The 27,377-nt window shown below is 40.5% G+C and overlaps 3 protein-coding genes across 11 annotated transcripts in view; all 3 read right to left on the minus strand.

The window, feature by feature from the left end:
* Positions 1-27,377, minus strand: part of LOC134223771 (reversion-inducing cysteine-rich protein with Kazal motifs) — a 102,371-nt gene that overhangs the window by 69,865 nt on the left and 5,129 nt on the right. For 3 of the 9 annotated variants that reach the window (XM_062702957.1, XM_062702955.1, XM_062702954.1), the window contains exon 2: positions 22,890-23,259. In XM_062702957.1, coding sequence (XP_062558941.1) covers positions 22,890-22,998 — 109 coding nt within the window. In that variant the 5' untranslated portion in view covers positions 22,999-23,259. Of the gene's footprint in view, positions 1-22,889; positions 23,260-23,925; positions 23,944-27,377 lie in introns of those variants that run through there. The other 6 variants (XM_062702956.1, XM_062702958.1, XM_062702963.1 and 3 more) reach the window with 4 other exon arrangements.
* Positions 78-1,097, minus strand: LOC134219548 (uncharacterized). Its single transcript, XM_062698292.1, has one exon. It carries the CDS (start codon positions 1,095-1,097, stop codon positions 78-80), a length of 1,020 nt encoding a protein of 339 aa, XP_062554276.1.
* Positions 12,951-14,155, minus strand: LOC134219554 (uncharacterized). The gene has a single exon (XM_062698298.1). It carries the CDS (start codon positions 14,153-14,155, stop codon positions 13,139-13,141), a length of 1,017 nt encoding a protein of 338 aa, XP_062554282.1. The 3' UTR covers positions 12,951-13,138.

The following is a 27,377-nucleotide window of genomic DNA, read 5'->3' on the forward strand; positions in this document are numbered from 1 at the left end:
TAAAATATATATTTCCTCTCATTTGTGTTATCAAACACCTATCAAAGTAATGATACAACAATTTATGGAACAGTTTTTCATGATCCACAGTTATAGACACAAGCAGACGGAGCCGGATGGTGTGGACGTGGTGGAGCACTTGTCGGGGCCGGAGATGGTGCTGGAGCTGGTGCTGGAGCCGGCGGCGGAACTGCTGCATTGTAACGTGGGTTCAAATCTTCATCGTTGCACGTTCGCTGAGCAAGTACAAGTCCAGCGGCCACTTTCAAAACATTGCCGGTATGATTTGGTACACCGTACTTAGCGACGCAGGAATGTCCCGCCCAGAAACGAGCGCATTCATTGCAGTTCGGTGCAGCGAGGGCTTTGTCCACACACACCTGGGTAGATGGCTCCTTGAGCTGGGGCGAAGGAACGCCAAACTCACGAACGTATACCCGAGATAAGTTGAATGCTACTCCATCGTAAAGACCTTCAGCAAGATACTGGCAACGGTATACACACTGGGTTTCAGGAACATCTGGGACGACACCTTGGACATACTTCTCGAGCAATTCCTTTGGTGTGCGCAGAATCAGAAGACAATCGACAGCAGCTTGGATGGAATCCAACTCTGGGAGTGGAACATACTCTTCGGAGCTCTTCAGGTTACCGTATTGATGGTAGTAGCACAAGAATGATTGGTATGCCTTGGTGCAATCGTCATGGCATTGGGGTACATTGGCACTGAGGCATTCTCGGGTACGTCTTTCATAACAAGTATCATCACAAGCTGGTGCGAAGTAGCTCTCCACTACAGGTGGATGGAGTCCAGAATTGTTTCCTCCAACACTCCACCATCCTGCGTTAATTCCGGCACATCGAACCAAACACTTCAAACTGGGATCTTCAGTGACGTAGTTGTAGGCCACAAGGTTCTCCACGGATTCTGGCGCGACCTGTAGGTACTCTGCACACTCGTCCAACGCTTGTCGGAAACTCTTCAGCTGGAAAGCGAAATGTGACTCCTCAACACCCGTTGGAGCCAGCGGTGGATAGTACACTGCCGATGCAGAAGCCGCGATGGCTGCAATCAGCAAACTGGTAAAAGCCTTCATCGAAACTATCACTTGAAGGCTTGGATCTCAAAAAAAGTATATTTTGATAGAATGAATGAAGCACTGTGACTGATACAAAACAGAACCTTCTGCTAGTTTTTATAGTCATACCTACTTAACGCACCTGAATAGTGCTTTTGTTTATGTCACGTGAGTTTCTTTAGTTGATTGCCTAAAACATGGGTGACCAAAAAAACACGTACTTTGCGTAAACGGATTTTGTACCATTTCCATTGTGGGTAAATGAGTCTTAGAAATTTGTATTTGTTTGCATAAATAGTAGAAATATTTAAAATAGCTCTTATGTCAAAGAGGAATTTTAATATTTTGTAATCGTTATGTAACGCATGAACTATTTTATCGTTCACACTCTTCGTCAATCCGAGATTGATATGAAGCACCTATTCTTATCTTCACTAACCTATAGCTTCAATTTTCCTTTCCACTCTCCAATGCTCAAACGATCGTATTTCATTTTTAGTTTGTCTCAGAATTACTATTGACATAGTGGTTTTGGCATAAGAACGATCCGTGAGGTCGCCCATTAATTATACAAAATGAATCAATATATCCACTTCATAGAATACTCCATAAATTAAATAACAATGATGTGAAGCGATGCGAACATTTGCAAACGAAATTAAAAGGAAGACAAAAACGCTCATATTTTTTTTTAATATTTTATTTTGTTTTGCCTTTCGCGTATGCTGTCTGTAATCGCATAAATGTCCCATATAAATAGGAAATCCAGCAAAGATTGGACAAATATGCGGTTACAGGCAGTATGTATATTAAGTATACGTAAAGGCTATAGGATCACTCCAAAACCGAACTTTTGATAAAAGGCTCGGAGACCCATAATGTTATATACCAATCGACTCAGCTCGACGAATTGAGGTGATGTCTGTATGTATGTATGTGTGTGTGTACAAAAAATATGAGACACACTTTTTTGTACTTACCCTTAACCGATTTACTTGCAACAGGTTGCATTCTACGCGGAATCCTTCTTACTTTTTGCTCTTGAATATTAGCCCTGTCGATCATCAATAAAAAAAAATCAGGGTATGTATAAGCAATAGTTTTATAAGGTACCCCGGGGCAAGTGAAAATACGGTGTAAGTGGGTACTATGGCTGCAGATGAATCGATGAACGTTTTCAATGGTAACAATATTCTAGGAAGATGAAGCAGAACTATAAACGAATTCACCCGACACATAAATATTTGGAATGAAAACCATTTAAGGTACCATACTAATCCTATTGCTTGGTCATGACTTTAAACTACCGGTAAAATCTATTACTTTTATTTTAATTCAATGGATTTCCAACTAGATAGTCGTTTTTAAATTTATCATTGATGTGGACAGTGAATATTTTGAGCAATTAAATAATTGTGTGACATCGAAAACGATTTAAAATTTTTAATTGAAGCCAAAATCTGCAATTTTCATTTGCCCTTGAGTTTTAACATACATGGGGCAAGTGGGACATATTTGAACAACATTTTTGATAGAGCTAATTTAGTTGTTTTAGATGGTCGTCTAGCAAAAAATAACTTCGTCATTCATATATCATATGGATCTGAATCAGATGCAGTTTGATTTCGTTGTTAAAAAGTATTGCACAGTTAATTACCAAATGTGTATTTTACATTCTGAAAATTATCTCCCGCGTGAAGAAGAGCAATGGCTATAACTATGCAAAAATCTTCCGTTTACAGTGCAAATAATCTATTTATTCTACAATAGGTCAACAGGATTTGTCTTGTGTTTTGTTATTTTAAAACTTCGCATCAGATTTTCAGATAGGGTAAAGTGCCCTATAGTGGACCCCCAACCAATAGTGGACCCTCCAGCTATTTTTGCATTATTACAGCACAATCTAAACATTTTGCTATGAAATTCCATCGGGAGAACCTACCTTACAATCCTATGATTTGATTACATGCATTGGAAATGCTATGGAAAGTAAAATTAGATGATTTTTTACAATTTTATAAAAAATAAACACGAGAGTGTCCATTATAGGAATATTTTGGGGGGTCCATAATAGGGAAGAAGAACGTCCCGAAACGGAACACAAAAATCAAATGAAGTGTCGACTATAGGGAAGCAATTTCCTATTATGGACCCCCAGGGGGTCTACTATAGGGCGAATTCAGTCAGCCTTTAAAATGTTTCAACGAATAACGTCGAGTATTTGAGTGTTTTATGTGTGTATCGCGAAGACGAGATGCAGAGCTTGATATTAGATATCACACAAAATTATTATTTTGAAAATTTCCATTCTTTATGCCAGGAAGAGCAAAATTTCGCTACTAGGGGGTCCACTATTGGGCATTTTACCCTATATAAAGTGTTTAACACATAAATTGGCCATTTTTTCTATTACAAATTAAAAACACTGGGCATCGCCTAGATAAAAAAATCTTCTGAAGTACTGATTTATGTAATAATTTGTGTTCTAAAAAGAGAAACATTTATTCATACGAAAACTGAATAAAGATTTGCTTATCCTTGCACCTAAAACATTTGGTACAAAAGTAAGCTAATGGAAAACAAGACAACAGCCAGATAAACGAATCGGCGGCACATCAAACTTCATGACTTTGCAACACAAATACAATAGAAGGCATTTGCACAGCATCTGGGCACATTGTCCACTTTCATAGGTTCCCTGGGACCCTGAAGCCCACAGGAAAGTGGCCACTTTTTGAGTAGTTCTGGAACCCAGCTTGCGACACATCAAACTTCATGATTTTTCAACACAAATACAATAGAAGGCTTTTCGCACTGTATCTGGGCACATTGGTAACTATTGGTAACACATTGGTAACTTCCGAAGTGGGAACCTGGTGTCCTCAGGGAAGTGGTCGCTTTTTGAGTGATTCTGAAACCCAGCTTGCGACACATCAAACTTCATGATTTTGCAACGCAAATACAATAGAAGACATTTGCAGAACACCTGAGCGCATTGGCCACTTCCGTAGGTTCCCTGGGTACCTGATGCCCTCAGAGAAGTGGTCGCTTTTTGAATGATTCTGAAACCCAACTTGCGACACATCGAACTTCATGACCTTGCAACACAAATACAATAGAAAGCATTTGCAGAACATCTGAGCGCATTGGCCACTTCCGTAGGTTCCCTGGGAAACTGATGCCCTCAGGGAAGTGGTCGCTTTTTGAGTGATTTTGAAACCCAGCTTGCGACACATCAAACTTCATGATTATGCAACGCAAATACAATAGAAGGCATTTGCACAGCATCTGGGCGCATTGGCCACTTCTGGAGGTTCCCTGGGAACCTGCTGCCCTCAGGAAAGTGATCACTTTTTGATTGATTCTGAAACCCAGCTTGCGACACATCGTACTTCATGATTTTGCAACGCAAATACAATAGAAGATATTTGCAGAACATCTGAGCGCATTTGCCACTTCCGGAGGTTCCCTGGGAACATGATGCACTCAGGAAAGTGATCACTGTTTGATTGATTCTGAAACTCAGCTAGTGACTCATCGAACTTCATGATTACGCAACGCAAATACAATAGAACACATCTTCAGAGCATCTGAGCACATTGTCCACTTCTTGAGATTCACTGGGAACCTAATGCCTCAAGGGAAGTGCCCACTTTTTGAATGGTTCTGAAATCCAGCTTGCAACACATCAATCAGCATGATTTTTCAACACAAATAAAATAGAAGACATTTACAGTGCATCTGATCGCATTGGCCACTTTCGGAGGTTCCCTGGAAACCTGGTGCCCTAAGGGAAGTGGTCACTTTTTTAATCATTCTGAAACCCAGCTTCCAACACACATTTCATAGAAGGCATTTGCAGAGCATCTGGGCACATTGGCCAATTGCGGAGGTTCCCTGGAAACCTACTGCATTTCACAATTTTGGGTGGTTTTGAAACCCAGCTTGCGACACATCAAACTTGATGATTTTGTAACATAAATCAGTAGAAGGCATCTGCACATTTGCAGAGCATCTTGGGACATGGGACACCAGGTTCCTGGAACATCTGTAACCAGATTTTGGAGGTCCAAACGTGCAGTTTCCATTCCCACGATTGCAAAAGGATAAATAAAAACGATTGCATCATTGTTGAGAGCATTTACTACTAGTTATCTACGATTAAAAGGAAGTTGACCTGTTTTTGACCCTATTTGACACAGGGGACCCCCTCGGTAAAACCGTCCCCAAGGACTCAATCTCCAAGTCAATACATCTACACAAAAATATAGGGTTTAATGCATCTTTCCTCCAAATTTGATGCAAGTCGGTCGAAAAACAGGAACGGTGGATTTTATAATTTGAAATCGTAGTGCGGGCCGAAACGAGTTATAAGCCTCAAAATCATTTTAACATGGTCAAAACGTGAGCGAAACGAATCGCATTGTTCACAAGACTTGTAGAGCACATCAAACGCTTCCGTTTAGAGGTTGTTGCGATGATTTTTGGCATTCTTGTTAGATTTTTTTTCAAAATTAAATATAGCCCAAAAACACTAAATCGACTTGAGCCACCTCGAAATTTTATCCGAATTAGCTAAAAATTTGACAGGAGGCTTATTTTAGCATAAGAATTGTGATTCTGGGCTAACCGGCTGAATTTTTGATACTTTTTGAAAACATGAAGAGATTTAATGTGTACGACCTCTTAGATGTTGACGAAGTCTCATTATCTCATCATAGATTATGCAACTGACGTCAAGACGAGCTTCCGGTAGCTTCCTGGCTTACTGTACTTCACCGCATGAAGTAAGAAAGCAGGAACTTTCAAAGCTCACCAAGAAATACACGATTTGGCAAGCGATGTGTATTGGTAAGTGTATTAACCCTTCCAGGTCCACCACGGAGTCATATATGACCCTAACAGAAAATTGCTTGAAATCAACCACCTTATTAGGATAAAATATCAGGCATGGGCGATTAAGGTGTTACGACAACCTAGAACGTCATATGCACAAGTTGAAGTTAGGGAAAAAATATTAGGTATCTTGGCTGCGGAATGTAAGATTTTTATTCAAACGTGTCCGTAAACTTACCGTGACATACAATAAACTATTTTTAATCTTCCTTGGGCATCCAATCCAAACCATCCTTGAATTAAAGTCGTGAAATCTACAGCTGCAAAAAAGATAATACAAAATGTCCTTGAGCCGAGACTTGAGATCTACAGATGCAAGGAAAAAAATCAGTACTCAAAGCTTCAATATGCATTCAACTATATCCATTATATCCCCTGGGTGGTCGGCAGAGATCATAAGATAGTTTCGAGATATTAGGGATTATCCAGACTATCCTCGAGTTGTGGACTTGAGATCTGTAGCTGCAAGAAAACCTTTGTCTAGTACTCAAAGCTTCAATATGCATTCGATTATATCCATCACATCTCCTGAGAGATCAACAGATATCGTAAGATAGTTTTGGGATATTCTTGGTCATCCAAACTATCCTTGATTTCGAGACTCTTTCGTCGCTCAAAGTTTCTAAATGTATTTAATAGGGTGGTTCAAAAAATCGATTTTGCTCCACAGTGCTCATCTGATTCTTTATCATGTTCTGAGTGTCCTCTGAAAATTTTAGCTCATTTGGATTAAAACTGATTTAGCACAAGCCGTTTCAAGTTTGCATGCAAATTAGTATGGGGAAATTTATTTTTTCATTATACTGTTAATGACGCTTCCCCATCAAGCGCATGTTAAAAGAAAACCTTCATAGCTAAAAGGAATACTCAACAGCTTTCACTCAGTGAAAACCGCATCTCAATTAATCTTTCCAATAATTAGTAATCGAATTTAATCTATACCGTGGTTTTCTGGAGCTTATTGCATAACTCATCAACAGGCAACATTGCTGCTCGTGGCGCGAAAGATAGCACACACAAATTCAGGCTACTATGTTGCACTGCACATTTCAGTGATGCCCTCAAAGAAGTTTAACGATCATGACTAAAGATTCGCAACCTGTCTTAAAATCGATTACTAATTATTGGGACGATTAATCAACATGCGGTTTCCGTTGGGTGAAAGCTGTTGAGTATCCCTTTTAGCTATGTAGGTTTTCTTTTAACCTGCGCTTAATGCGGAAACGTCATTAACAGTATAATGAAAAAATAAAATTCCCCATCAGGTATCAGGTATCAGAACGTCGGCTCAGGAGGCACGTTCCCCTCAATTTGGGAGATTTGTGCCATCGCCTTCACTGGCCTTTCTCATCATTTACCTGACGGAAAAGGAAGTGAAAAGAGGAAAGGAAGAGGAAGTGAAGTTGGAAAGGAGAATGGAACCATTTATAGGAAAGCCAATTATGTAGACTCACACGCATTCAGCTAGGGACTAAAGAGTGGTGTCACAAAATCACAGAGGACGTAACAATTGACGAACGTCAAAGAGGAAACACAGAGTGCACTGTGAAAAACGCATAATGCGAATCCATATAGGTAACATACACAAAGTACATTGTAAAAAAACGCATAATGCGAATCCATATAGGTGACAATTTGTTGAAAACTAAGTAAAACACATATTCATAACCCCAATCTTATTTAACCTCACGTTGAGATTGAACAAGAGTAACCGAAGCCGAACGTCAAGGACGAGACACAGAGTACACTGTGAAAAACGCATAATGCGAATCCATATAGGTAACATACACAAAGTACATTGTAAAAAACGCATAATGCGAATCCATATAGGTAACATACACAAAGTACATTGTAAAAAACGCATAATGCGAATCCATATAGGTGACATTTTGTTGAAAACTAAGTAAAACACATATCCATAACCCCACTCTTATTTAACCTCACGTTGAGATTGAACAAGAGTAGCCGAAGCCGAACGTCAAGGACTAGACACAGAGTACACTGTGAAAAACGCATAATGCGAATCCATATAGGTGACAATTTGTTGAAAAAAACTAAGTAAAAAAAACATTTTCACAACCCCACCCTTATTCAACCCCAAGTTGAGATTAAACAAGCTAAACATCAAAGACGAAACACAGATTACACTTTGCAAAACGCATAATACGAATCCATATAGGTGACAAAAACCCAAAGTACATTGTAAAAAAAAACGCATAATGCAAATCCATATAGGTGAAAATTTGTTGAAAAACTAAGTAAAAAACATATTCATAATCCCACACTCACGTTGAGATTGAACAGAGTATCCAAAGCCGAACGTCAAAGACGAGACACAGAGTACACTGTGAAAAACGCATAATGCGAATCCACATAGGTGACAATTTGTTGAAAACTAAGTAAAACACATATTCATAACCCCACTCTTATTTAACCTCACGTTGAGATCGAACAAGAGTAGCCGAAGCCAAACGTCAAGGACGAGACACAGAGTACACTGTGAAAAAACGCATAATGCGAATCCATATAGGTGGCAATTTGTTGAAAACTAATTAAAACACATATTCATAACCCTACTCTTATTTAACCTCACGATGAGGTTGAATAATAGTAGCCGATTATCTCGGAGAAGTAAGAAGTCAACTACGCCATAGCTCCGGTTAGCGCAGCGAGGGCTAAAATACTGTGAAGGGGGCCCTGGTGCTTCACAGGCTCCGTTTGCGGTTAGGTTCTTATTAGACCCCCCTAACCATTCATTTGTAGGCACGGTAAGCATAAAGCCGCATCACACCGAAAATTAGGGGTCACCTGTATGGTGGACTTTTACCACTGGAACAGGCAATCCGTAATGTTATTCTTAGCCAGATAACCAGCTGCCGACACCACACGGCTATCTAGGCTGTTCGTGGAGAGAAGTTGACATTGACTTTACGTCAACTCTCAATGTGGCCGAACAGCCAAGTATAATAATTAACAGTATAATGAAAAAATAAAATTCCCCACACTAATTTGCATGCAAACTTGAAATGGCTTGTGCTAAATCAGTTTTAATCCAAATGAGCTCAAATTTCCAGAGGACACTCAGAACATGGTAAAGAATCAGATGAGCACTGTGGAGCAAAATCGATTTTTTTAACCACCCTAGTATTTAACCATGTGCATTACAGCTCCTGGAAGGTCAATATACATCGTAAGATAGTTTCGGATATTCTGGCTCATCTAAAATATACTTTCATTCGGGATTACAAATCTTTTATTTGCTAAAAAAATATTTTATTAAAAACTTCGAGTGTCGGAAAACCCAAATAAACCTATAACAGGGTGTCTACTCATCTGTAAAAACAAAATTCCCTGATTTTTCAGGTTTTTTCCAGGTGTTTTACATTAATTTCCAGGTAAAAACAAACGTGCCATATATAGAGCAAAATAATCAATTAAAAAAAGTAAATTTTGCGAATTAAAATTTTTTAAAGAATTTTTTGGTAGCTTCACATAAACAATGTTCTAAATTGCTTAAGAAATTCCTCCAGGAATTTCTTCGCAAGTTTACCCAGAAATTGCTTCAGTCATTCAATCAAAATTCCTCCAGGAATCACATAGGAAATTCCTCCAGTTATTCCTTTGAAAATTGCTCCATTGATTCCATGCTTCTGCCTTATACGCAGGAGGTCGTGGGTTCAATCCCAGGTCCGTTCCATTCTCCTACTTTGTATCTTTCTCTATATTTCTCATGTTCTAGCAATCGCATTTGACATTTGACAATATTTGAAAAATATTTTTCAACTTGTTTTGTCATTTCTCCATTATTAATCAGTTGAAGGTCGGAGACAGCACGTTGAGGAGGGTTACATGACTAGCAGTAGCCTATTTGAAGCATGTCTGCTGCAATGCAGATGAGCTCAAGACCATACAGAGGCCAGCTGTTTGAAATGGCTTCCGCATCGTGGAGATGAATATCCCTGTTGCTGATCCTATAGGGGTTTGAAAGCTTTTTGATTAAGTTGACCCTTGTATGGCAGTTGACTTGAATGGAAATGGGGCAGTAAAGTGAGGGAGTTCGTGATTGAGTGTGTTTCGTATTAGACGTGGATATGGGTGATTATTTCTGTTTTGTGCAGCTGGAAAGTAAATTAATTAGTTCTCGATTGAACGTGTTCCGTATCGGATGCGAATACTGGTGTTCAGTTCTGTTTTATGCGGCTTGAAAATAAATCAATTGTTTCGCGATTGTGCGTGTTTTGTTTCAGACACTTATACGGGTGTTTCGTTTTGTTTTGTTCAGCCGGAAAGTAAATCAGATAGTTCGTGATTGAGCGTGTTTCGTTTCGGATTCGGGTGTTTAGTTCTGCTTTGTGTGACTGGAAAGTAAATCAATTAGCTCGCGATTGTTCGTGTTTCACTTCGAACGTGAATCCAAGTGCTTAGTTTTCTTTTGTAAATGAATTAGTTCGTGATTGAACGTATTTCGTGTTGGGCGCAGATCCGTGTGTTTAGTTCTGTTTTGTGCGTTCGGAAAGTAAAACAATTAGTTCGCGACTACAGAGGTGTCCTACACTTTGTACAAAAAATTCTGTTCTTTCATATCAGTCCCATCTTTGCTGGGTTTCCTATTCGCATGGGACAAATATGCGTTCTTGGACAGTAAACGATTATATAACTTTAATACAGTAAGTGCAACTATTAGGTAAATTTGAATTTTCTAAATGTCATATCAATTTTTTAATAAAATGCACTCCAGGACCATATTTTTCATTGCGCGCGCTCCTGTGGCTCTGGAGTGCATTTTTTGGACTGATTGACATAATGTGTAGAAACCTCAAATATCTTTATTAATTAAGTTTATAAAATCGTTCAGATGATATAAAATCAAAGAGCAGAATTTCTTGTATAGGACACCACTCCGAACGCGGATCCGGGTGTTTAGTTCTGTTTTGTGGCTCTTCGTGTTTTCTATCAAACGCAAAACGATCGTGCGATCATCGAAATGCTTGGTTCTGCTTTTTTCGGGTAAGTATATTACTTTGACATAGCTACGTACAAAATAAATATTTAGTCGGTAGACCTGGGTGACTTCTTATAGATTACCTTCTCGTCTAACCAACTATCCATTTACGGTGGCGCTCACGGATATGCAGAGGGTTCTTCCGTCTCTTGTGACAACGAGTCTCGTTAATCGCCTGAATCGACCCTTGGGGTACGCCAGTTTCCTCCTGGTAGATTCCGTTTTCCGATAACGAGTTGAAACGATCGCCTTTTGAAGAAATTCCGAGCAATAGCCAGTATGTTGCCCCAGAATCACCATTCGCTGCTATACTAGTGCTAACAAATCATCGTGTTTAACCTTTTCGAAGGCGTTCCGGAGGAGATCTATTAGGCCGGTGAAATAGGACCCGGTTCCGTACCCATTACAGAAGGCATGCTTTTAGGGGCCGAATCTTCCGTCGGCCTCGAGTTTCTCGCGTAGATGACGATTAATTTGCCTCTCGACAACCTTGAAGACGCAGGAGGTTAGCGAGATAGTGGCTGACCCGCCATTCGTCTGAAAAGATTAGGTCCGACCAGGCTTGGTTGACCAAATTTAGGAATAGGACTTTAGCGGGAAGGTGAAGGTTCTTAACCATCGTGTACCCAATTATATCTGGACCAGAGGACTTCCCGGTAGTCCTGACGGGAATAATAGCTCGGCGGCAGAGAAAGGCCGATTGAATGAGGAATTCAGCAAGTCCGGTAGGGTTTATAAGTTCTCGACTTTCTGAAATTCGGCTGGATAACCTTTTTGACTTTGACGTCGTTCTGAAGTTAAGCGGTCCGATAGCTGCCAAAACTGTTGCAACTATCGAATTGCATTCAAAAACGAACATTTCGCAATCCAATATTGGTCCACCTTGCGTTTTCTAGGGCACTATTATCAAAACTTAAACAACGACCAGTTGTCATCTTTTTATTTAACGCTTACTGTGACGTAGCAAAGAAAAAAAAAGAAAGATGACAGCCACCCGTTGCTTCTTTGTTGAGATTGGTGCGTCTGAAAATGCGAGGCAAAATTTAATATTGGATTCTGACAAGGATTCTGAACAGTTTTTTTCCTTAAGAACACTTGACTTGCAGGTATCGAACTTTTATGCTACATATCGTAAATGTATACAGAGGTAATTAGTGAGAGATTTCTATCTTATGAATAGAGTGTGATCGCTTTTTACGCGATTCGTTTTTAGTTGTTTCTGGCCTTTGGATTCAATGAAACATTGAGATGACCTCATGAAAAAAATCTAAAAAATTAAGTATTTGAAAAGATGTGGATATTCAGGGGAGGGGGACAAATTGATGAAAATTATTAACGAAAAGCGATCTATCTATCTACTATTACTAAAATTTTGACAATGAAAAATACAACTGAACCGTTTGTTTGAGAAACTGCATATGTAACATTTTTGGCCAAAATGAGATTTTTGTATATTCTGAATCCTTGTTCAAAAATACGTATTCTGGCAAACAATACGAAAAAAAAATTTTGTTCAGGAATGTATGAATTTTTTTTCGTTTGTTTGAGAAACTACATATGTCCACGCACTTTGAAGAGCAATTATGGAGTACTGCTTACAGTTTTTGCACTAGAAGTGCCCCAGGGTGTTGTGTTTTGTCAAAAACTATGGATGTGTATCGAAAAAATCGAAAGATTCGGCACCAATTTGTTCAAAAACAGTTTTTTGTTGTTTTCTCGAAATTGTGTAAAATGGATATATGCAGTTTCTCAAACAAATGATTCAACTGTTTTAATCATAAACAAAATTTATTTTTGTTCATTTATTATTTGTTTATTTTGTCACAAAAAATAAAGACCAAGTGACCAATGTATTCATATTTCAACAAGATCTATTTTGCCGTTATTTTTCAGCTAATTTCGGATGTTTTTTTAATTTTTTTTTTGTAACAAGGTATTGTATTTTTTTTTAAATATTTTAATTTTTTTTTTAATTCAATGAAAAGATTCCTACCAATCCACAAGATTTGAGTTTTGAAAAACATAATTTTGTATAACTTCATATAAATAATTTATTAAAACTCACTCCGTCATTGATAACATATTTTATCGTCTATGATTTGTGACGTGTTGCATCATTATAGTCCTTTCAGCTCTGTGAAGTGAATGAAACCCCTAAAATCTAATGTCCGCAGTTATACACGCAACCGGATGGAGCAGGGTGATGGGGAGCCCTAGCTGGCGTTGGATGTGTCACTGGAGATGGTGCTGGAGATGGTGCTGGATGCGATGCACCCGCATTGTAACGAGGGTGAAAGTCTTCATCGTTGCATGTTCTTTGAGCAAGTACAAGTCCAGCGGCCACTCGTAATTCATTTCCGGTATGGTTCGGCACGCCATATTTAACAAGACAGGAACGGGCTGCCCAGAATCGAGCGCATTCATTGCAGCTCGGGGCCGTCAAGGCCTTATCCACACATTGTTGAGTACATGGCGCCTTGAGCTGCGGTGATGGAACTGCAAATTCTCTAATGTACGCTCGCGACAAGTTGAAAGCGAACCCGTCGTAAAGTCCTTCAGCAAGATACATGCAACGGTACACGCACTGAGTTTCAGGGACGGCTGGGACAACTCCCTGTGCATATTGCTCAAGCAGTTCCTTTGGTGTGCGTAAAACCAGCAAGCAATCAACGGCGGCTTGAATGGAATCCAACTCCGCCAGTGGAATGTATTCTTCGGAGCTCTTGAGATTACCATATTGATGGTAGTAGCACAAGAATGATTGATACGCCTGAGAGCAATCGTCGTTACACTTGACTACATTTTCACTGAGACATTCCCGGGTACGTCTTTCATAACAAGTGTCGTCGCAAGCTGGTGCAAAGTAGCTTTCAACTACAGGTGGGTGCAGTCCCGAGCTGTTTCCTCCAACGCTCCACCACCCAGCGTTGATACCCACGCATCGAATCAAACACTTCAAGGTGGGATCCTCCGTGACATAGTTATTGGCCACAAGGTTCGTGACCGATTCCGGAGAGACTTGCAAATATTCTGCACACTCGTCCAGCTCTTGTCGGAAACTTTTCAATTGATAAGCGAAATGTGACACCTCCACACCTGTTGGGGCCAGTGGAGGGTAATACACAGCCGATACTGTGGCCGCAAAGGCAGCAATAAGCAAGCTAACAAAAAAGTTCATTGAAATTGCTAGTCGTACCGTATGGAGAAAACTATACCCAACTTAATGATGGATGACTTAAAAGTGATGCAATACATGCTTCTTCCGTTGTTTTTATAATAAACGCTTTTATGCACATTGGCGTTAATGCGTGATTGTTTTATATAAATAAAGATAGCCAGCGTCTCGGAACTGTTTACTATTAGTTTACGTCATGTGGCTATCTAGCCGCTACTGAATTTTCTTCAAATTTCAGTTTCAATTATAATTATAAGGAATACTTCCCCATGATAACATTCCTAAACAATTTGAAAGGCAACGTCAACGTATATAGGTGTTTTCTTTTTTCGATGAAGAAACATTTCCTCTATATTGAAACCGCTACTTTTTAGCAGTAAGACATGACTTGAGATTATGGTACAGAAATGGATTTTATTTTGTGCATAAATACACACAATTCTTCAGTCTTCATATTATCTTGGAGAAATGATATTGGAGCAGTGTATGAGGGACAAATCATATAAAAAATTTAGATGCAACATAAAGCGTGGTAAGGAAAAATGAGTAAAGGCAACAATTATTGCGTGATGTCTATATTTAAAAACCAATCTATTTATGTATGTATGTTTATGTTCGCTAACACTTCAGATTTCAACCAAATTTGGAACACACATTCCCTCCTCCTTTTTCCATTGGGAGGGTCATTGTAAAAAAGAGGACTTACGAGGGGAACTCTTAAGAACTCTTAGGGAGGGGAACTCTTAAGAAAACAATAGAATTAGTGTAACTTTTAACCACCGGGTCCGATTTCAACCCGATTTAGAACATACAATCTCTAACACCAAGGGAAAATAACAAAGGAGTTAAGAGACGGAGGAAAAGGGAGAAGATGGGGGATATCGCGAAGGCCACTGCGACGAAAAGGGACTATCGATTGGAAACTCTGTTCGTGGAACTGCAAATCTCTCAACTTCATCAGGAGCACACGCATACTCGCCGATGTGCGCAAGGACCGTGGATTCGGCATCGTTGCGCTGCAGGAGGTTTGATAGAAGGGATCAATGGTGCGAACGTTTAGGGTCTGTCTCATTTGGAGAATTAAACTTAAAAGTGACAGTTCGAAAATTAAAAAATCACCCCGTTATAAGAATGGCTGGTGCTACCCAGCAATTCTAATAGGACATCGATGGAAAATGATTCGATATCTGTCAAAAGTAATCTTGCTCTGCGAGCAGGGTTATTTGATAATTATTGAAATGTCACTTTTAATTTTAATTTCAGTTTAATTATCCAATTGAGACAGACCCTTAGAGGTAATCATACCATCTACCAGAGCTGCGGCAACACACACGAGCTGGGAACAGTTTTCATAGTGATGGGCGATATGCAAAGGCGCGTGATCAGGTGGTGGCCGGCACTGATGATGATAAGGACGCATTCTACGCGCAACTGGAACGTGAGTACGACAGCTGCCCAAGCCACGACGTCAAAATCATCATAGGAGATTTGAACGCTCAGGTTGGCCAAGAGGAAGAGTTTAGACCGACTATTGGGAGGTTCAGCGCTCACCGGCTGACGAAAACGGCTTACGACTAATTGATTTCGTCGCATCCAAGAATATGGCCATTCGCAGCACCTCCCGATCAGGAATGCGTAACAAAATTATAACTCAATTCTACCAATTGTTGTTATTTAAAACAACGTGTGTTATAATTAGATAATTCGATAAAAATGTGTCATCGGCCAGTTTTATTTCATATCAAAATTATAACAATATTAGTTATGTATATTTTCACAAAATAATTGCCTACATTTTTTTGTAGACATTGGAAAAACAAATCGGAGGTAATCATCTTCAGTATAACTTGAACCCGCTCGATATTAATACATAGCTGGAACAAAGTTAATTGCCTACTTTATGGATGGAAATCCGTCGTGGTAGCGTACCAGATTTCTATCCGTGATGTAGGCAATTGCCTTGAAAGTAGATTTTTGTACAGACAAATTATATCAACGTTTGTTATAATGTTGATATGAAGGTATCAAACTCTGTTTTAATTGTGTTACGGCTAGAGGTGTTTTTGATATAATTTTTGTTATTTTAACAACTAACCAGCCGAACTCATAACACATTTTGTTACAATATTTTTCTGAAATAAATAACTCCCCTTGTTATAATTTTGTTATGCATTATTGATCGGGCTACTTCCAACACAGCCTCCCGTATCGGTACACCTGGAGATCACCACTGCAGACAAATCTAACACGTTCTGATTGATAGACGGCACTTCTCCGACATTATCGACGTCAGGACATATCGTGGCGCTAACATCGACTCTGACCACTATCTGGTGACTAGTTTATTTGTGGACAGAGTAGCGCCCGTGGCAAGTGTTTTTTTTAATCAAAATTTTCAACGTCTGTTGTCTGCTATTTTTTCATCAAATGCTGTGTCTGGTTGTCTAAGCTGCCGTAATCTGAAAAAGTGACGTTCTAACCATTTTTCCGAAAATGGTGTTAACAAGTTGTACTCACCGTGCTCTTTAACAGAAAAATGGAAAACTAATATGTTGTAATTTGGCGCATACGTCACTTTGTCAGATTACGGCAGTAAGGTTGTTACTATAGATAGTAGAATCTATACACAGAAAAAAATTCCATGGTAACAATTACTATTTTGTAGACTACGCCATGTTTTTAAAACAACCACAAATTTTCAGTTAAATTAACCATGCATTCGGACAAATTCACCACTGATTCAGTGCATGTAACAACATTTCACTAGGACCACAGTTGATTTTTACTGCGCGCATGGTAAAATCAAACGGGTTTGTTGTCTGCTGAAAATCGTCGGTGCGTATTCTTAAATTAACCCTCGGAATGGTAGTTTCGACCGCAACATTTTGTTGCGTGTAGATAGTGGAATATATAGATGAGCTAAGATAAATCCTCTGGCTCCAAACGAACTGTCAAACGTGTCTCCAAACGAGCATGACGTCACGATTTCAATGGAAATGTTAAGGGCTGTGACGTCATATGTGCGTGTGCACGGTCAAAAATTAAGTATATTTTACTTAATATTAAGTTAATTTTTAAGAAAAAATTACTTAATTTTGGGTTCCCACACTGAACCCCCGATTTGAGTGAAAAGTACCTAATATTAGGAACTTTTTTCTAATCGTGTATAGTAGAATCTATAGATGAATCTTTAGATGCACAAGAATTGAAGTGTCAAATATTTTATACCTGTCATAAGACGAGTTTAAACAATCCCATTGAATTCCACCACTTAATTGTATCCTGACAGATACGTATTTCGACCTCAACAGTAAGGCCGTCTTCAGTGTCTTGTACTTGACTCGACTTCGTCGAGTCGAGTCAAGTACAAGACACTGAAGACGGCCTTACTGTTGAGGTCGAAATACGTATCTGTCAGGATACAATTAAGTGGTGGAATTCAATGGGATTGTTTAAACTCGTCTTATGACAGGTGAAAACATTCCACTAAAAAGCTCAAAATAATTTTCTTATCAAATATTTTATTTTTTGTGCGAATTTCCCCGTGTGCTGCGTCTGGTTGGTCACCGGACAGACAAACAGGGCTATTATATTTATGATGATGGTTCAACTGCACCCAAAACTATCCGTCATCAACAATGTTCGATACCAACGACCGCCGCGGTACGACCTAGAGCGACTGAAGCAACCTGATGTCGCCACTGCTTATACGCACGAACGTGTGGTGATCGAAAGGTGGAAACAGCACTACGAGGAACATTTGAATGGCGCTGAGAGTAAAGGCAGTGAAAGTGAAGGCAGAGGAGGAGATGACTACGTCAGTTCAGCGGACGATGGAAGCCAACCAGCCTCCATCTTGAGGGAAGTTAAGGATGCCATCCAACAGCTAAAGACCAATAAACCTGCGCAAACTGATAGTCAGAATCTGGGAAACTGAACGGCTACCGAAGGTGTGGAAGGAAGGGGTAATATGCCCCATTTACAAGAAAGGCGAGTGTGGAGCTGGAGTGTGAGAACTTTCGAGCCATCCTTAATGCCGCCTACAAAGTGATATCCCAGATCATCTTCCGACATCTGTCACCATTATTTAATGAGTTCGTGGAAAGTTATCAAGCCGGCGAAGCGGGCTTGGTAGTCATATGGCCTACTGCTTCTGCCTCATACGCAGGAGGTCGTGGGTTCAATCCCAGGTCCGTTCCATTCTCCTACTTTGTATCTTTCTCTTTATTTCTCATGTTCTAGCAATCGCTAGAACTGGAAATGGACTTCCATACCGTTTCCATTACTATTCCTATACCTTCAACTTGAGTATTCTATCAGTAATCTGCTAGAATTGGAAATGAACTATAGAGCTCGTTTCTTACATCCAATTAGAAATTCCATCAGTTACCTTCTCCTATCTATCACATTGGCAGCTCGTTACCCGACCAGTGGATAGTAACAGCTTTATATCAGAACCTGTAATTCTGTTACAGCAGTTTTTTATAACTGAGGTTGTTATAAAACATGTACCATTAGTAGTTAAAATAACAAAAATTTTAACTAAATCTCTTGTAGTTTTAACAAAAATATTACTAAATATGTTATTAATTAAACAAAAATATAACTCAATGTGTTACATCAAAAAGGGGTGAAAATAGCTTATACTATAACAAATTATGTTATTGAAAAGATTATGAATATCCATAATGTAGGCAATTAACATTGTCCAGATGGTTCAACTTTGAATGTAAGTTCAAGTTATACTGAAGCTGGTACCTTCGTTTTTTTCAATTCCTATCTACCAGAAATGTAGGCAATTTTTTTTTCGGTGAAAATGAACATAACACATTATGTTATAATCATGTTATGACGATCATGAAATTTTCTCTCCAACATCTTTGACAGAGAATTTAAAACAAAATTATTGCAAGTTTTGTTATTTGTAACACATATTGATATAATTGTGATACAATTTTGTTATGACTAACTGGTCGGGTAACCAAGACGGACCTCTGCCTCTCCAACCTAACCCAGAAATTCCAACAAATTCCGCATGAACTCGTGGCAAGTGCAGAGGTATATTCGGCTTGCAGTGGGCGAGTGGTTGCATCATCATTTCCTCCCCCTTCCCTACATTGACTTGCATTCTGACGTGGCAGGCGCCAGTATGACCTAACAAATAAGATCACCAGTACTTGTACATTGAAGATGTGTGCTAGCCCCAAGCAAACATCTGTTGGTTCCCTGTGCAAGATCAGCTGATCTGGTCATAATGGAGTAGAAACTACGAGCAGTCAATCAAGTTCAAGCCCAAGCTCGTGGGAAGTTATCAAGCCGGCTTCGTTGACGGCCGTTCGACAACGGACCAGATCTTTACTGTACGGTAAATCCTTCAAAAAATGTCGTGAATACCAGGTCCCAACCCATCATCTCTTCATTGATTTCAAGGCGGCTTACGACAGTATATACCGCGTAGAGCTATGCAACATTATGGCTGAGAACAGCTTCCCTGGGAAGCTTACCAGACAGATCAAAGCAACGGTGGATGGTGTGCAAAACTGTGTGAAGATTTCGGGCGAACACTTCAGTTCGTTCGAATTGCGCTAGAAGGTGTCATGCGGAGAGCCGGGTGTAACAGCCAGGGTACGATTTTCAACAGATCCAGTCAATTTATTTGTTTCGCGGATGACATGGACATTGTCGGCCGAACTGTACACTCGCCTGAAACGTAAAGCAACAAAAGTTGGACTGGTGCACCAGTCCAACTTTTGTTGCTTTACGTTTCAGGCGAGTGTACAGTTCGGCCGACAATGTCCATGTCATCCGCGAAACAAATAAATTGACTGGATCTGTTGAAAATCGTACCCTGGCTGTACCATGGTGAATGCGTCAAAGACAAAGTACATGCTTGTGGGCGGTTCCGAGCGCGACAGAGCCCGCCTGGGAAGCAGTGTTACGATAGACGGGGATACCTTCGAGGTGGTCGAGGAATTCGTCTACCTCGGATCCTTGCTAACGGCTGATAACAATGTTAGTCATGAAATACGAAGGCGCATCATCTGTGGAAGTCGGGCCTACTACGGGCTCCAGAAAAACTGCGGTCAAAAAAGATTCGCCACCGCACCAAATGTGTCATGTAAAAGATGCTGTTAACACCGGTAGTCTACGGACATGAAACATAGACAATGCTCGAGGAGAACTTGCAAGCACTCGGAGTATTTGAGAGACGGGTGCTTAGGACCATCTTTGTTGGTGTGCAAGAAGACGGTGTGTGGCGGCGAAGAATGAACCTCTCCCAGCTCTACTGCGAACCCAGTATTCAGGTAGCTAAAGGCGGAATGGTACGATGGGCAGGGCATGTTGCAAAAATGACGGACAGCAACCCTGCAAGGATGGTGTTCGCTTCCGATCCGGCAGGTACGAGACGGCATGGAGCGCAGCGAGCGAGGTGGACAGACCAGGTGCAAAACGACTTGGCGAGAGTGGGGCGCATTCGAGGATGGAGAGATGCGGCCTCGAACCGTGTATTGTGGCGTCAAATTGTTGATTCAGTGATATCTGTTTATATGTAGACTAAATAAATAATAAAAAAATACAGACACACCACGATTTTAGCAACATAATCGGTTTTTAGGTTATGGAACCTTCACAGATTGGATTTGCAAAATATTTGGAGATTGCATTCAAAGTAAGCTCAGGATTCTTCTGTTACCCTTGGGAGCAAAGGTGTAGGATTGCAAACCGGGAAATGATGAATTCGATGCTCGGTCCGGCCTTAAATGTTTTCGGGTCGAGAACATTCTCGGCCCCCTGAACATGGCGCATCCACTGTACTTTCCTCACAGAATACATATTTATGCAATTCAATTCAGATATTACAGAAATGCTGCGAGTATCGACTTCATTGCTACATATGATACAATCTGTCGAGACCAGCTGTGGTAGTTAATGCTCGAACGCGGATTTCCGAATAAACACGGTTGGTCTGGGCGATGATGGATCGGGTGATGCGCATAGTTCGACTCTCCATAACGTTCGCGAATCCCTTCGAAACATGCAAAGTGTTACGGCAAGGTGATGATCTGCCGTGCCTGCTATTTAACAACAGGGCATTACGCCGACGGCATTGATATTATGGAATCAATGTGCCGAAGATACTTTGTTACATACGATAGGAAGTGGCTCAAGGGTTTGTATCGGTGGTGATGTAATTGGTGTGGTTAAAGAATTCTGGAAGAAATTCGAAGTCGCATCATGGCAGGAAATCGTGCATACTTTGGACTTAGCAAAGTGCTCTGATCAAATTGAGTACTCCACCGTACCAAACGAACTATCCACAAGATGCTCATTTGACCATCCATCCATCGGTAGTCCTCTACTGATACGAGTCCTGGATAACCAACGAGATCTGGATAATCCAGGACTATGCGAGTCCCGAAAAATTAAATAACCAGTTGATTCCGGAAACTATTTTGCTTAATCAGTTTTAATACACGTGGCAGTTATGATTTATGAGGTGAGTTGAAGAAAATTTTAAATGATTTTGATCACGGTAAAGAAAACAGTCTGTAGTATCATCAAAAAATAAAAAAATATAAATTTGACAACAATATGCTTTTATATATGCTTTAACAACGTATACCTTAAATTTTCCGGCATGTTGTCAAAATCGAATGGTCTCTGTATCAATTTCTTCAATCCGCTAGATATCTCAACATCGCTGCTAATTGGTTTCAGGCTGTTGCAATCCGTAACAAGCTAGAAGTGTGATCGTCCCTGCCCTTTTAGCTCATCATATGCATAGGTACCGGTACGCCGCATGCCTTTTCTGCCACGAAAATTTAAGGTGGTACGATCCCTTCTTCCTCAAGTCGTCTCTTGATAGGGGCAATTATATTCAACGCTAGAGATGAAGAACAAATGACATGTGAAAGGTACGTATATCATCCACCGTCTTTTCGGGATGGAGGTTGAGCCGTTTTGATTGACTTTTCTGCAGCCAGATGACGGATAGAAATACTGCACTTCTGCAGCAGTCATCGGCACAAAAACGATGAAGTTATGTTTCTTGATCATTTTGACATTTTAATTAATTCTGCTCGCCACCTTACCAACCGTTTGCCGGTATAGGTCTCAAGCATTCACCACGCTATCCGACACACGGAAATTTGAGCTTGTTCTTATTTGATTATTTGAGGTTCATAAACGGAACCGGTCGACCATCTGAAGATGAGATTTATCTAACTCAAATCCAGACCTAGCGAATATTTTTGGAGGTTCTGTTGGTTTATCGTACTAAGGAAGAGATTCACATGCAGTTATAAATAAATTATGGATACGCAAACAAACAAATAACTTTTCAACAATTCAAATTAATGCAAATATACTAAAAATCTCGTTTTTTACATCAAGGAACGGAGTTTTATATAGCAACAGATCAATTAGAAAACTTGTAAACTTGTAGCTTATTCAGTGTGAATCCAGTTTTTCACATTCTGTAGTTGCGGCTAGTAGATATGTTGAAATCTAATATTCACTGTAGGTACTTATTACTTCTGTAGCTAAGATGGTTTTGAAAAGACCGGTTTTCCCATTTCCTTCGATCAAAAATCTTGGGTCTTAAAATTGTGTCCAGATGTGTGAACAAAAATAATGTTTAGAAATAGGAACACTTGATTCTAACATACTCATGTGAGCTGCCGAGGAAAACTGGTTAACAAGCCTTAATCTTACTGCATTCATTAATAAAACTCACCTGTTATGTTAACGGTTGACGGCGACAAATCTTCATCTAATCCGGACCCGCAAGTCAGCGATACTATCGCAAACCCATAAAGCGCCAATATTCGATAACGCCAAATCATTGTCCACCGTAATCGATCTACTGCTCGACGGAAGCACTCATTTATTTTGTAACTGAACACTCTATTTTCGCCCGCTCGCGGCACGCCTCGTGGTCAGCCACACAGTCCCGTGCAGAACTAAAGACAACCACTTCTTCGATAAACTGGATCCACTAATCGCAACTCATTATGCAATTATTTCTAACTGCCCAATTAAGATTCACTGCGGCGCTTCCACTGCGTTGACTGCTGTCGGCTAGGGTCGTTATTATCATGCATAGCCTTTAAACCAGATGCTAATTATTGCAGTAGTTGACAATGTTACGATGCTTATGAACTATAACTCTGCCTAAACCAATCAATCAGATCAAGAACTGGTCTTCAAGACTCGTTCGAACAGTAACGAGAACCACCCTAAGGGGCAAGTATTTCAATTTCATATGCATTGCAGCTCCTGTCTATGCAAGAGCGGCAGCTAAATTGTCCAGTTAACAAATGTGGACACGACACATTACTCTTCATTCCGATTGATTAATTAATCAAGCATCGTATTCACGAAAGCACATCACGCGTTGGTGCGTATAGGTCACCATCAGAGTAGAAAACAATGATGTTTTCAGAAAAAATGTACATGCCAACAAGAAAATTCCTGGTAATCAAAGCCACTAGGTAAATCCTGTTTAGATTCAGATATTCAAGTTAGATTAATCGGATAGAAACAATAAGTTGAAGTGCGCTTTTTCCATTCCAATTTTTATAATTTTTATCAGCAGAAACAAATAGAAAACATACAAACCGTGTCGAATGTTTGCAAAGTTTAATATGGCTACGTTTATTCAATAATCAAGTTGATGCTCTATTCGTAGGAGAACGCGTGACGTCATCGTGGTTTAGTCCATTAAGCGTCAAACGTGTTGCGGATCAAACAGCATTAGTACTGGCATTCACCTGCTGAATATGAAATGTTCCTTTACCTGACATGGCAGTCCCATTACGGCCAATATGCCAAATTGCCAACAACCTGCTGTTCCCGAAGCCAACTCAGTAAAGGCAAGCTCGTAAGCTCAAACTTTAGTGAACTGAGGAGTTGGTTTCCAGCTTAGCGCACATGCACAGCCGTCGCTTATCAAGTGTAAGCTAATCGATGAGATTGTAATCATTAACAGATTTAAAACGATGGTTACAAATATTAGGATCAGTGTTATGTCCCGACCAATACTACCGAGTTACAGAACAAGTAGAATGTTTACAGGGAGCTGAATGCCGTCGTTGATAAAATTTCGAAGCGAAGGTCGGCTCGGACAACATAAACTTCTAGCATGTCATGAGACGTCTTTGTCTTGAAGAAATGAGCGAAATCAAGGAACTATTTTCAGACATGGTGATTCAGGATCACTCTTAACCCAATTGACCAGTAAACAACGTCACGTAACGGACATATTGAAAATCGAACCGACCACATCTGCATCAGCCAAAAATGGAAACGAAGCCTTTTTGATGTCCGGAATGCACCCAGTGCTGATCATCAACTTATTATAGGCGAGATCCTACTACGTATTTTTTGTATTTAAAGGCAAAGAGATCGTTTGATGAAGAACTTGTGGAACTCGGTTAACAGATGTTACAGGAGGTGACAGCGAAGAAAGACAGACTACCAACAATTGAATCGTAACCAGCAAGAACAACCTGGGTGAGATGCACATTAAGCAAGTGCGACGCATTACCCGTGCAAACTTTGAAGCGCCATTCGATGCATTAAATTCAATGAGGACCTTGGGTTTGATCGCGTATCAGCATTGACTCACAAAGCTGACTTCACGCTATTCTCACAAATGTTGGACCTACTTATCTCAAATAAACGAGACACCCAACGGATATAAAGTGAGAGATGTCCCTGTGTGCGACATCATGTTACTGTGAATTATTCTCAAAATTATGTGTAATGTTATCCCAATCCAAATGCAAGAAAAAACAGACGCGTCTCACCGAAAGCAGGACCCTAGATTTTGCACTGTAAGATCATATGTGAACCATCTTCTTAAGCACCACATCATTCTGATGCAGTTCAATGAATACCAAGTGTCCCACTATTTGACATTCAATAAATACGAAAAAAAAAACTTTCAATCGTCTGAATTACATTGCATTGCAGGTCCGTAAGCTTTGCCCAAATGCATCTTTTTATGTTTGGGTGTAAGCATGTATAAGTGTACAAAAAATAGTGTGCCATAAGGTCGAACACCTTTACCTGAGCTCACAAGAGTCTCAGTTTCGCTTTGGAAGTATCTTATTGTTCCCGTAAAATATCATTTGAACATCATCTGTAAACATGTTTTATTTTGAGATACTTGGGTCATTGATGGCTTCAGACGGCAATTAAGAGCAAATTTGTGTCTTTTAACGCCAATGAGAGGTGGTAGGTATCAGCGGAACTCACCTAAGGACTATAGGCATGTGCCTGGTGGTCATGAGATGGCGAATTTCATGGACCACTCATCATTAGCCTGTTGGTAGTCGAAAAAAAAAATTTGCAAAGCAGAGGAATGAAGTGGGAGTGGAAGAGGAAATTTAAAAGGAGTTAGAATATAACACTGGACATCCAGGTAGTTAGACTCTGTTCATTAGCTGAGACAAATCCTAAAGCTAAGCCCTGTTCGTTAGGTCATCTATAAACGCCATCTTGTGGCCCCTTTTGTGCCACCAGTACCACGCAGTTTTTATCTGATCCCCCTTGATGCTGTTCTGGGAAAGCAAACCTGCAAGCGAACCTTTCTAATTGAATGCCAATCGAGAGCGTGACAAAATTAGCCTTTTTTTTCAAAAAGCCTACAGACTGCTGGAGAGTGCAAGATTGGACGCGTTCGTATTAGGATGTAGAAAAATCGCGAGATCCGGGTTTGTTCTTTGTGCGGTCGGTGAGTAAATAAATGACGAGCTCGGTGGTCTAGTGACGACCGATTCTGCCTCACAAACAAGAGGACTATGCTTTAGTTTTTAACTACCCTATTCAATAAACGCCTCTAATTTTACCATGAACATGTACATCTAAGTTTAGAAGATGATATTAACATTTCCAAATGCTGGGTAAAACGTACCATTGGTACTTCGCGTACCTGAAGAAATAAATAGACCCCGTTTTGCGGCCCTTAGCCTCTTACCCAGCAACTCCTATCCCTACCTCCTCGTGGCGCTGGCCGGGATACGAGCAACTTTAGGGAAGATCGTGTAACCAACCCCGGTGGGAACTATGGTTGTATTCTGACAGGGAAGAGGGGATTTGCTCCTCTTCGGAGGTGCAAATCTGATCGAGCGTCTGTTATCCATGTTAGGAGCGGCTGATCATCGTCCGAGTGCCAGCGAGGAACTCTAAACTAAGCTGTGCACACCATGTTGCATCGTGTCAGCATCGAGAAGGCAGCCCCTTCAACGCGATGTAAGTAGCGCAACCCTGGTAAGGTAGCCTACCGAAGATTCTACAGTTACCAAGAAAGGCAAAAGTAGAGCAAACGGATTGATTCAACGGCAACATACCCGGCAACAAATAAAGGACAACGATTGGAAAGTCGGATCTTGGATCGTGAGAACTTTGAATGAACTCGCACGTGTTGGGCTCCAGGCTCGTGAGCTGCAGAAGGTCGGCGTGAGTGTGGCAGCAATCCAGGAAATACGGTGGCCCAGAACTGGAGAACGTGAATTCTGGACGGTGGATCCCATAGCGACCACTTCATTCAAGTACCACATCTACAATAGCGGCGGTGACAGAGCAGAACGAGGAGTTGGCTTCATGGTGATCGGGAAGCAGATGAAGCGTGTTATCCGCTGGAAGCCGATAATCTATGCGACGAACGATAAGCCTGTTGACGCGAAGGATGAGTTCTATGAGAGCCTTGATAAGGCCTACGGAGAGTGCCCAACGATGTAAAGATTGTCATCGGGGATGCAAATGCGCAGATCGGAAGAAAAAGTTACTTTCGCCCTGTCATTGGTACGGAAAGCCTTCATTCCGCTACCAACGATAATGGTCTGCGACTTGTAACCTTTGCTGCTGCTAGAGAGATGGCAATAAGCAGTACCTACTTCGCACGTAAGAATATCCGCAAACACACCTGGCAACATCCGAGTGGAGACACTTGCTCACAGATAGACCACGTGCTGGTTGACAGACGAAATTTCTTGGATGTCATAGATGTAAGGTCCTTCAGAGGTCCGAACATCGACTCGGATCACTATCTTGTAGTTGCAAAAATTCGGGCGCACCTTTCCAGCGTCACGAATTCACGAAACAACAGAACGATGCGTTTCAATATCCAACGCTTGTCAGTTGAAGGAGTTGCTGAACAGTACCACCAGAAGCTGGACGAGCGGATAGGAGATGCAACCGGATGACGTCAACAGAGTGT

The sequence above is a fragment of the Armigeres subalbatus genome, chromosome 3, assembly GCF_024139115.2.
Source record: "Armigeres subalbatus isolate Guangzhou_Male chromosome 3, GZ_Asu_2, whole genome shotgun sequence".
NCBI lineage: Eukaryota > Metazoa > Arthropoda > Insecta > Diptera > Culicidae > Armigeres > Armigeres subalbatus.